Here is a 12318-nt window from a genome sequence, read left to right as displayed (position 1 = left end):
AGGGCTTTTTAAACAGCTTTGTCACTGGATGTGAAACAGCTTTACGGTTTCCAGCTGCAGTTGTTCTGCAGTGTTCTAAGCCTTTACAAATTGTCCTGCCCACACATGAGCATGCACACCCTACCACCTCATTACCCTGCAATCAACAAACTGATTTAAGTAGCTGAGCTGGCCAAAAATAACTCCCTTTTTTATTGCCTAAGAGTGCTAAAAGGAAGAGGTTGTTAGTAAGATAACGATACAGAAAATAGTCTAAGAAGTGTTTGTCCTGGTAATGGTCCTACTTGTGTTCTCCTGAATGAAAATGTGAATGAATTTATTAGTGACTCGGTAAATAGAGCTTCATTGTAGCAAAGTAGCATCTAAAAATTAAATATTCAGCCAACTAAAAGCTAAATATAATAGTAAAAAAAGCAGGCACCAAAGGTTGTAAAGAACTGTAGGTGAACCAGTGCTCCAGTACGCAGCTTTGTCTTATGCTGGGCACGGCACTGCTGCCTCAAGTTCATGGCAGAGCTGTCTCTGCCTAGAGAGTGGGTTTGGGTATTAGTGGAGTAGGTTCTAAGAATCACAGCTATAAACCCCTTGTTGATTTTAGTTTCTCAGCTTCAGTGGTAGCTTTCCATTAGTTTGAAAATACTTTACAGAAAGTAAGAAACTTAATTGAAACTATAAAGCTCAGAAAGTTCATATATCCGGGTAGGATTTTATGTACTTAAGATGCATTCATAAACAGTTCTTGTTTTAAATTCTCCCTGCAATTTCAGGAACAATTTCTAATCCGGGCCCAAGGAAATCCCTTCCCAAGCTGCTTTATACTCGCCTCCTTCTCTATTTGCCTGAATTCATCTGGGCTGTTGTAGGAGCTGTGTGGGTGTCGGACAGCAGCGTGCGCTGTGAGAAGACTGTGATAAATGGCCTCACTGGCACAGTTATTGCAAGGTAAAGGTGCCTCCCCCAGACCTGAGCTTGATAGTGTACGTGAAATGGAAAAACACTGCTTATGTAGTGCTTCTACGTGTTTATTGAAGGCTTTTCTAGCAGTTGGAGACTTTGATATTTCTCTACAAATTATTGTGGTTTCTCATAGAAGAGTTTTTGTTGTGAAAGGAGAATAGTTTTTAAATCTAGACAGATAGAGTGAGTTGGTATCCTTCCCTTAACAAGCCTGAGCTACTTGCCTTGAGAGAGCACATGCTCGAGTGAAGGACAGGAGGTAAGGATCAGAATGGGTAAGAGGGATAGATGAGAATGTAGAAAACTGGGTAAATGTGAAGAGGGCAGCAACTAGAGGATTTAACTGGTAGTGAAAAACGGAGCCTTCTCAGCCCTGGGTTGCTGTTTCCAAAGGGCTGTGATTTTGAGTTCGGTGCCCAATGTGAAATGAGCTGACAACCTTGTTCTTGTGTTTAATGGATTGAAAGCCCAATAACGAAAGATGCACCCTTAAGACAGAAACAGATGGTGTTCATACAGTATTTCATACCTTGCTTTGTGTGGTGGTTTGGGTGGATTCACCCTTTTGCTTGCAGCTTGCAGCCAAACACAGCCTGCTCTATCACCCTCCCCCCCCTCACCCAGGGAGCAGGGGAGAGAATTTGGAAAGAAGGGCAAGGACTCACGGGTTGAGATAAAAACTATTTACTAATTAAAAGAAAATGATAATGATAACAACAGTGATAACAGACTATACAAATGAGTGATACACAGTGCTCACCGCCCGCTGACCAATGCCCGGCCTGTGCCAGCTAACGATCCCGCAGCCGAGACGGTCCCGAACCGAAACCCCGGAAGAATGATCCCGAGCGATCCCCGAGAGAATGCGTACCGTCTTCCGGTCAACCCTGGTTAATATACTGGCATGACGTGATATGATCTGGAATATTTCATTGGCACAACCAGATGCCAGTTTGGGGTTTTGCTCCTCACTGTGCTTCCCCCTCCCAGTCCTGGTGCAGCTGTGAAACAAACAGTGTGGCCTTGAGCTGCAGTAACTAAAAACATTGGTATTTTATCAACATTCTTCTCATGATAAGTCTGAACTGAAACACTGAAAGTAAAATACTACTCTTCTAATTACTAAAAACTAACTCTATCCTAGCAAAACCAGGACATTTTGCTTTCTGTCTGTCAAGATCTGTAGTTGAGTTTTCTTGCATGCTTGTCAGCAGTATCTGGTTTCACGGTCGCTTTGTCCCGCTTCTGTTTTACAGCTGGGTTATCATCATCTTTACCATCGTTGGAGTTGTAGTCGTCTTTGATCCGCTTGGGGGGAAAAAGACGTTTTACCTCACGGATAGTGTAAATCGCAACCTGGAAAGCAGCCAGTCAGGGCAGTTGCTGTATAATGTGAAGAACACTGCCACCAGAGTCTGGGAAACAAGAATCAGGTTGCTGTGTTGTTGCATTGTGCAAGATGATGACCATCGAGTGGCTTTTACAAGTATCGCAGAGCTTTTCCGCAACTTCTTTTCAGTAAGATGGACAGCTTCTTATGGTCTGTTTTAATAACTCTTTGAGTCTGCAGATGTCACAACACTTGTGCTTTTGTTCAGCCAGAAGTCCCTGCTGTCAGGTTTTGAATATGCCAGTTTCAAAATTAGAGGTGATTCTCATACAAGATACACAACACTGAGTTTTCCCTCCTTTAACAAAGCTTTTCTCTCCCTTCACAAGCATGAAGGGCTGTGGGAAAACAGAATCTTTTCTCCTTAGGTGAGTGTCTAGCCAGGAAAACAAGGGTTAGTTTCTTTTCCTTGGTATGTGAAGATTCAGGCATTTTTCCTCCTGATGATGAGGAAGGAGTCATGCCCACTGCTTTCTGACTGTTGAAAAAAAGAGCCCCACAGTATGTTAAGGCGACTTGCCCCTTCGGAGCCGTTTCTGAGCACGTACCAGACTAGAGAGTGCACATGCAGGAAGTTGCTTTTTGGCAGTGCAGAGCATCTGCCAAATCAGAGTCTTCAGAGCATTGGATTTAGCTCAAATTTATGTCACCTGCCACTTGGGCAGTCATAGTTCAGTGTTAACCTTGGAATCTGTTCATGATTTCAAGACTAGTAGTTCTTGTTTATTAAGCGGTTCTCGGGCACGCTGATTTATAGCTCCAGCCTGCTTGGTGGTTTATAGGGTAAAGGGTGGAAGTCATGTGGAGAGACGGCTGCCCCAGATAGCTGAATAAAAATCCTTCAGCCTTCTCCTGTGTGAAATCCTTCTTAGTTGTTCTCAGTATGGAGGACTTTTCACATCGTGGTGCAGAACAGTGATCAATAACGTCTGGATCATTATTTGCTGTATGGCTGAGCGGGTATTTTGTTAAGTGAAATTCATGTGCAGAATTGTAATCAGTCTTATTGAAGGAAACTTTCAATGTGTGTACAGAAGGGGAGGGAGGTTAGATGTTGCTGTGACCTGTTTCTCCAACGCACATTGTCTCTGAGTGAAATGGATTTATATGAACTGGACAAGTACAATTCTGTGTGCGTTTTCTCATGGGGGATAGTTTTGCCATGTTGAGGTGTGGGATGGTTTTAAGTGCTCTTTCATTTCTTTGTACAGGACACTGATCTGGTGCCAAGTGACATAGCAGCTGGTTTGACTCTGCTCCATCAAGAGCAAGATAAAATGGAAAATTGCCCAAAAGACCCTGAAGAAGTCCTGTGTCATTCTCCATCATCTCTCGTGGTAAGATAGGGTTGTTGCAGCCTCTGGTGCAGTGACTCTAGGAGATGGTGCCAGATCAAACTGAAATGCAGTTCTTTGTGTAAGAGGGTTTTTTGTTTTGGGTTTTTTTAATAAAGTTAAACACTACTATAAAAATTCACAACAATTTAATTATTAATAAATGCAGTGAAAACATTTGACTGCAAACAGATGATTTTGCAGTCAAAACATTTGTCTGCTTTTGCATAAGTAGAACTTATATACGAGTGGGGAATTCAGTGCAACAAGGAACCATTTAGGGCGCTGGATCATTATTGAAATGCTGAGAGAGAAAGGGAACAGAGAGAAAATTAACATTTAGTACTATTTGCACAGAACTGAGAAGCTAGTGTTTTAGTATTGTGGTCCATTTAAATTATGTCTGCTGCAAATATCCAGACAAGGTAAGAAGCAAAAATAGCACATTTGAAATGCTTGCAGATGGGTTACACTTTGCTAATCAACTTCTGCTAGTCTTCTATAGTAAAATGCCTTTGTAAATTATTTTACCTTATTTTGGTCTGTGTTTCATACAAGTATCTAATTCCACTTCAACCAATGCATTTCTATCAACTTCCTTTTGAATCCAGGCAGTATGATGGGGTCATACTTTAAAAATCCTTACTAGAGAGATCTGCTACTTAAGGACTTTGATGTCCTTAAGTAACATATGGAGTGAATGTTATTTTCAGTATGGAGCTTATCAGTGTATAAGTATTGAAAGAAACTGATTTAATGAGAGCTTTCCAAGGTTCTTCAGCTGTGTAAATAAACACAGGCTTTTTCCTGGAATATGAGTGGCTACTTTTAGTTTTTTTAGACCTTGAGGTTTTCCTTTTGGAGAGTGTGTATTTCATCACGCCTTGATTTTCACTGGTCAGTGTTCAGTTTGTATTCTGGGGCTGCCTAACACACCTTTCTTCCTCTCTCTCTTTCCTTTTCTTTCCCCGTGTCCGTTCAGACAGATGATTTGGATATTGAACTGGAGAATGCTGCTCACTATATGCTGTTTGCTGCAGCTGCTTATGGCTGGCCCTACTACATATACACCAACCCATTTACTGCGCTCTGTAAGCTCAATGGTGACTGGTAGGTTTGATCAAGAGCTTAAAAACACGTAACTTCCTGTTATTTAACTAGTGTTAGCAGAAATAAAATCGTTTCAGTGGCAGTATTTTTGTTGCATTAGATGGTACCACTCTTGGGAGTACATGAGCTTGACTGGTAGAGTTATCTTTCACAGATTCAGTAGAAACAAAATTCCAAAGTCTTTCCACCCTCAGAAACAGATTAGGGTTTTTTTTCTTAAGAAAACTTTGTGATTGAGATAAATAAAATTAATTTAGCAAAATGACAAAGGAATGATTGGAATAAAACCAAACCTGTTTTGAAATGTGGCTTTTTAGAGATGCCTTTTGGGCACATATGTATGTTTAGACATAAAAGTGTATTTGTAAAGGAATTAGCAAAAGTTACCTGTCCCTCCAGCCTCCATTTTATTCCCTTTGCCCCCTTTACTCAAAAAACTGTTTACAGTCAGTATTGAAGTATGCATAATGCTGCGTGGGATTACTGTGTATTTAAGTGACCACTGACATTTGTGACTGTAACCATTATTTTCTTAATTAGTAACATGAAATATAAATACAACCCACTAAAATATAAACAACTTAGAAAAAAATTATCACATAATGCAGTGGATAAAACATGAGATAAGCCTGCTGTACAAAATTTGTTTTGAATTTCCTTTTTGCTTATTTATATTTTCTGTCATTGGCCCGTAGTCTTAAGAATTCTCTTCTTACTGCATTGTTTGCTCTGCTGATAGTCCTGTGGTGATGGTGCATCTGCCAGTCCTTACACTGAAAATGTACGGCATGCTGCTCAGGCAGAACCAGGCTTGTGGTTTTGTGAGGTAACATCTTGTATCAGACTCCTGGTACTATTGAGAGGGGAAAAAAGAAAAAGCCTTTGGTTCCTGGCAGAATTCCTTCTGCAAATGTAACTAAGTTTGATTCCTTGAAAGGAAACATAAAAAATTGGAACATGAAAGTTTTTCTCTTCTGTGTTTGTTAGTTGCGGAAATAGACCAACAGATTCTGATATAACTGGCAGTGATCGTCATAACTTTCACTTTGGATCCATCCTAAAAATAACAGGACTGCAGTACAGAGACTTCATTCATATCAGTTTTCATAACAAGGTAAACAATCTGGACAGGCATTCGGCGAAAAAACTGAGTGATTAATTCAGTGAAAGCAAGGGGTGAAGTTTCTAGTTTGCCTTCAGCAGTTATAAAGTGTGAGATGCAAAGCAAAATTAAAACAGGCCCTGAAACATTCTGCTCTGATTTTTTTTTTTCTAAAGGAATAGCCACAAAACCATTGACACAGACCTCAGTATTGAAAAAAGGCACTTATAATAACTTGATAAGGAAATAATTTAACTTCTTTTCCATAATCCAATAGAGAGCTCAATAAGAGATCTTTCAGAAGGTGAGAACAAATGCTTACTCTTATGAAAAGTTGATGTCTTTACTGATTACATTTTCCCCCTCCAGATCTATGAGATTCCATTTTTTGTTGCTTTGGATCACAAAAAAGAAGCTATTGTGGTTGCAGTGAGAGGAACCTTGTCTTTTGAGGTATCATCCATCTGGTATAAATAATTAGCTTTATAGAAATGGGTGAACTCCGGGTATGTAGAGGAAATTGTGTTACACTAGTGCATGTAAAAGTAACTCACTCACAGGTATGAGTCTCTCAGGTTTAAATTGTAAGCCCTCTTGTCCTCGGATGGGTGGTGTTTGTTCCCTGTGCCACTGGAAGTGAGTGTGAGGGTGGGCAGCGGTAATTCCTTTGCACTGAGCATGGAGGTGCATTCGCAATGTCTGTGTGTGCAGCTTGGAAGTAGTTGCTGACATCAGAACTGTGATTGCTCTGTACATTTATTTGCTTTGGTGTGGTGGTTTGTGTTTTGTTGCTTGCACACTTGGAAGTCAGCTTGTTGATGTCCCCGCGACAATGTTGAGTAGAAGAGTTCAACTCATGAGGCGTGGAGCCCTGCAGAGAGGTCTGACAGAAGCTGTCTCGTTTACAGGACATTCTCACTGATCTGTCAGCAGATTGTGAAGACTTGACACTGGAGGATGTTATAGAGAATGGCTTTGTGCATAAGGTGCGTGCAGCGTGTAGCTGTTCATAAATCATCTCAGCAGTAAGAAAACTATAAACATCTGAGGTCCGTTAGCTCAGAAGGGTATTGTCCTTGGGAGATGGATTGTGCAAATTATTTCAGTGACTTGGTTGTTGCATCAAATGCTGCCTGTGGAGCTGCAAGGTGGAATTTGTAATCCTCTTGTGAGACTTTGTCCTTATTAAATATTCCAGAAATTTTTTAACCTTTATGTACAAGACCACTTGGTCATAACAAGACCTCTGTCAGGAGCGTGTTAAAAGAGAAGACCAGCTTTGCAAAAAGAGTTGTTCTGGGATGGTGCTGTGTTTGATGTATACATGTATCACACTTCAGAGGAGATACACCCTCGTCTTCTAACTTTAAATACTGTCTTGTAGGGAATAACTCAAGCTGCAAATTACATCTATCGAAAGCTAATCAATGATGGAATTTTAAACCAGGCTTTCACAATTGCTCCAGTAAGTTTCCTTCCAAATAACTTGGTTTGCCAGAAAGATTACATAAAGCATTTTCTGTGTCTGTCAGGATTTCAGTTTTCTCTTCCTGTCTGTAGGAATATAAACTTGTGATAGTTGGTCACAGTTTGGGTGGTGGAACAGCTTCTATCTTGGCAGTCATGTTCTTTCCCAACATTAAGATGTTACGCCTTTTCTCCTCCCGGAGGACTCTTAAGGTAAATAGGAGATTTCTGTTATTTTGTTCTGTGTCGAAGATGAAAAAATCTTCAAGGTAGTTGACAAATATTTTAGATAATAACTCTGGCCTTGATTGTGTTAAGAGTTTGTACATTCTCCACTAGTTACAGTCCATCTCATGTTACAGTCAGCCTCTTGGGGGAGTATTACAGAATGAAATATAGTTAATTCTGTCAGATAGTATAATTATAATTAGAGTTTCAATGTTTTGGAAATAAAATGCTCACCTGACTAGTGTAGCTTGGCCTGTTGTCTACACATACTGTTAGAATCAGCAGTGAAGTTACTCATCATCTGTAGCAAGTAGGTCTGAAAGCCTGTGGGAGAACTGACTGCAAATGCTGCTGCTGTTGCACTGATTTGTATTTTTATTGAATGATAATGATCGTTAGAAGACTCGAGTGTGCCTGTCTCTTCAGTGTATCTAAAGGACATCTTTTTTTTTCCCTTAAGCAAATCACTTGCAGATTACACTAAGCACTTCATTGTTTCAGTCATTGTTGGAAAGGACCTTGTTGCAAGGTGAGATGCAAATATTCTTAAATTGCTCTTTCAGGGATGTGTTAGATTGCAGAAAATAGGGGCCTTTTCTTGACTTTGTTCCGTGTGTGTTTAAACAGGTTAAGTATGCCCAACATGGAGGATCTGAAGAGAAGGATAGTGAGAATTGTGGCAAACTGCAACAGACCCAAGGTAACTACGCGCAGTTCCTGGTTAAGTCGGTGGAATTGTTAGCTGGGTTAAGCCCCAGCTTTACTGAAGCAACAATTGCCGTGTGTATTCTGATCTTAATGATCAGAGTTACAGTTGTGCTGTGGAACAAGTATTTGTTTTTAATTCAGCGACACTTGTGTTAGTCTCTTGCCCTATAAAGATGTCTTGCTGGAAATTAAGGTTCAACAAGACCTGAAAGATATCTGTGCACAACATCCAAGACCTGAAATAATCTGTTTGCTAGTCTTGCTGGTAAAGGAAACTATTAAAAACAAAACAAACCCCCACACAGTAAGATTACTTACTTTAATAACAATTTACTATCAGTAAGTAAACAAATTAGTGATTTTATTTAAATTTTACATTCAGAATTCATTTGGAAAGTAAATATTTCTCTGTTATGGTGTTAATTGCTTACCTCCCCTTTTTACTGTTAGTTAGAAACGTGGCTTTGAAAGTGTTGGAGCAGTGTAGTGTCAGGCAAGATGGTACTGGAGGTAGAGAGGAGTGGCTTAAAGATTCAGAACTGCCATTTCTGAACATTTGAAGTTAAATCTGCTGTACTCACAAGATTTCCGTGTAGTCCCAGGATCAGGAGTTACGTAGAGGGCCTGGGTGATGTTGTAAATACAGAGTAAGATAATAGACAGTTAGAAGTTACAGGTGCAAGAAAACGTAAATCTGAGGAGCACAATCCACACAGGAAAATTCAACTGGTAAAGGCTGGAATGTCTTCTGTAGTGTTACTAGCAGCTTGGGTTAGAAATCGGTGAAATATGTATTACTGGGGTGAAAAATGGGTAAGGAGATTTTTATCAAACAAGCAGCTTGGGGAGCATGTGCATTTTTAATCTTCTAATTGTAGTTTCAGATGATGTGCGTGCAAGCACACAATAGAATAAGTGACTTGAAGAGATGCCAAACCTCAATTTGCCTGTTTTTCTTTCTGGATTCAGTACCAGATTCTGCTGCGTGGGTGTTGGTACGAAGTATTTGGAGGAGATCCAGATAACTTCCCGACTGAGCTGGATGGTAGAGACGAAGGTGCCCTCACGCAGCCACTTCTGGCTGAGGAGAGTTTAATGGTTCATCGGTCACCTTCATACAATGCCCTTGAGGAAGAATCGCACTTAAATTCACCGCCTCGGTATCCTCATCTTTATCTTCCTGGAAAGATTATCCATATTGTAGAAGAATCCAGCTCTCAGAGGTAAGTAGGATAACAAATACCACTTTCTTGTTTTCCTAAAATCTACTTAAAGCTGCTTCTCACTTTCCAAGTACCTGTTTTCCAGCTCTATTTCCAGCTCTGCTTCTCATCTGCATCTCCAATACCCACCTTTGGTTACTGCTCATTAGCCAGCTTTTCAGTTTTCATTCTGTGCCTCGCTGCTTCGTGCTGTTTCACATAAAGCCCTGGAAACCATTTGCTTCACAAAGCCTGTGTGCCTTACTCTGCCCACGTATTGCACGTGCTCAAGGGACGATTTTAAACAGTAAGACTGTGAGGCTGAGCTGTGGCACGCTGCAGTTCTTACCTGGGACTGCAGATCTTGCAGTCTTATGTGCAGGTAGTGGTGAAGTGATAACAAAATACCTCGTTATTGAGTAGTCCTGTGAATATTGGTGACGAGAAAGAGGCAAAATACTGCCCGTAGTGCCAGCCTGGCCAGTGTGCCCGAGCAGCCGCCAGTTTACTGTCTCTTGCTGATTTTTTGTGGATGCAGGAAAGTGAGACAAAGACAACAGAAAAGCTGAAACTGCTGGAAGGCTGAGGACTGTGGCTTTGTTGGGGCAGGGTTGTGTTTAGATGGGTGGGTTGGTTGGTTGGTTTGTTTGTGTTTTGTTGATGTTGGTTTTCTAAGACAAAACAGGCCACAGGTAAGACAGTACTTGGTACCCTCCCTTGTTTCAGAGCATCTGTAACTTGCACAAGTCCATCTTGCAGAAGAAAAAAAAACCTGTAACTAACAGAAGAGGGAAGAAAAGGGCTGGAGAAAAAAAATCCACTTTTTTCCCCTCGTATTCAGTCGATTAGTATTTTATTTAAGCTTCATATCTTTAACAATTTTAATATTGATTTTACAAGTTAGATACCTGGCAGGTTTTCTCAATGACTGCTATTCTACTTAACTGAGCTAATTTCTTTTCCTTCATTTACTTCATAGCACAGCAGTTAATCATGTTTTTTCCCTAATTAGACTAGCACACAAGAGCCCCCATCACGTACCGTTCTGTACAATAAAATCCTAAATACCACATCTGTGCAGCATTCCAGCTGGTGTCTCATCTCCTACTGGTACCACGGTGACTTACTCCCTCAATCTGACGTGATCAGAGTTCCATAGTTTTTGAGCAGGACTATTTGTTAACTTCTTTCACTGTTAAGGGGCAGTCTGATTTGGCACAGTTCTACCTTCAGGGACGTCGAATGTCGGCGTTTCCAGGTCAGAACTGCAGCTCTGTGGGAGCCAATCTTCCTGCCGGAGGAAGGTTCCAGTTCCTCCCTCAGCAAGGTCTCCAAGTTGTCTGTTCCAGGCTTGGCATTGAGCACCAATTCTGACAGTCTGAGCTGTTGTATTTGTGATGTTTGGTTTTTGTTTTTTAGGTTGTGCTCGTCAGATATTAAATATACGGCAAGATGGTCACATGAAACAGTCTTCAGCAGCATTTTAATAAGTCCCAAGATGGTAACAGACCACATGCCAGATGTTGTGCTCAAAGCTCTGAATAGTTTGTCTCAGGAACGTGGATCGTGCATTTCTTGTCAAACACAAGAATGAAGCACCAACGTCGTATAACCACAGCGTGGAGAGGTGCAGGGGGTTTTTATTTCAGGTTTCAAGTATTTGGGACACATTCCACTTTCATACCTAAGTGGATTTCGGTACTTTTCTCACATTGCATAAAATAAACAAGGGTCTTAATGCCCTTGCCTCTGCAGCGACCTCAAGTGACATTATGCTGGTTAAAGCACAGATTCTGCATTGATGCTGAAGGTTGAGCTTTTACAAACGGAGCGGTGTGACACGGTCTAGCTGAGCCCCCGCACGCTGGCACTGGGGAGCCGAGGAGCTGAGGACTTGACCACAGCAGGGCTGAGAGCGATCCCGGGGCGCGCGAGGGCTGCGCCTGCTCGGCAGCTGGAGGCTGAGGAGTGACCAGGTCAGTGGCAGGTGGGTGGGTGCAGGCAGAGCCCCCCCCTGCTCTTACACCAGGTGGTTCTGATTGATTGCACTATTTTTCTTACAGACTGTGGTAGGATCCTGGTGGGGCAGGGGAGTGATGTGGTTAAATGCTGCTTAGATATACACGTGCAATATTCTTTAATCTGTCTTTTGTATTTGTTCATCCATATGACCACTTTTATTGATTTTAAACTAAACTAATACTGTAATAACTTAACAAGGAAATTGTTCTTGCCCTACCATCTTAGGCATTAGCTCCGACTACTGAGAGCACTGATCTAATCCTGCCAAAAAAAAAAAAAAGCATAACCCATTGTACTGATTTTTTTTAAGTGTGATTCCTTGTTTCTAGTGTGCAACTATTTTAACTTTTTTTTCTTTTTAAGGCTCAGCAGCATTTCTTATTTAAAAAAAAATTAACAGAAATAAGTAAAAAAATAATATGATGTGGTTGAGATGCCTGGATGTTCTTGCTGTGATATTCAAGCTGGAGACAAAATAAAATGCACTCTAAAAACCTGTCTTATGATGCTGAGGTAGGGCTGGGTGTGAGATGACAGTTACTAGTTTGTAACTGTTCAAGAGCTGGGTGTGTGCAGCTGGGGAAGGCGCCACTGCACGAGACAGGCTCAGCAAGGAGCCAGGGGGCTGATTTCACCCACCACCTCCTGGGGAAGAGTACAGGGTAGTGCCTGTGTGCTGCTGCCCAGGAGCGAGGGGAGCTGCCACGCATGTTGTACAGCTGCAAGGTTAAAAGGCTGAAATCTGAGGCATTTAAGCACGAACTGTACTGTACCAGAGCCATTATTTTACAAACTGTT

The 12318-nt window shown here is 41.3% G+C and overlaps 1 protein-coding gene across 1 annotated transcript in view; it reads left to right on the top strand.

Annotated features, from left to right (window-relative positions):
* DAGLB (diacylglycerol lipase beta) overlaps positions 1-11092 on the top strand; it is a gene marked incomplete at its 5' end in the record, with an annotated part of 12348 nt that extends 1256 nt beyond the window's left edge. Inside the window, 14 exon segments of the mRNA XM_010166565.1 lie at positions 768-942; positions 2214-2475; positions 3559-3684; positions 4664-4791; positions 5779-5905; positions 6263-6346; positions 6802-6879; positions 7278-7358; positions 7454-7518; positions 7520-7573; positions 8049-8117; positions 8216-8288; positions 9266-9519; positions 10918-11092. Of these exon segments, the coding sequence (XP_010164867.1) occupies positions 768-942; positions 2214-2475; positions 3559-3684; positions 4664-4791; positions 5779-5905; positions 6263-6346; positions 6802-6879; positions 7278-7358; positions 7454-7518; positions 7520-7573; positions 8049-8117; positions 8216-8288; positions 9266-9519; positions 10918-11092 (1751 nt within the window).
* Between the last annotated feature and the right edge of the window lie 1226 nt (positions 11093-12318).

Source organism: Antrostomus carolinensis, unplaced genomic scaffold (assembly GCF_000700745.2).
Source record: "Antrostomus carolinensis isolate BGI_N321 unplaced genomic scaffold, ASM70074v2 scaffold42904, whole genome shotgun sequence".
Lineage (NCBI taxonomy): Eukaryota > Metazoa > Chordata > Aves > Caprimulgiformes > Caprimulgidae > Antrostomus > Antrostomus carolinensis.
Note: the sequence above shows the minus strand (reverse complement) of the source record. Positions and strands in the feature narration are given on the sequence as shown.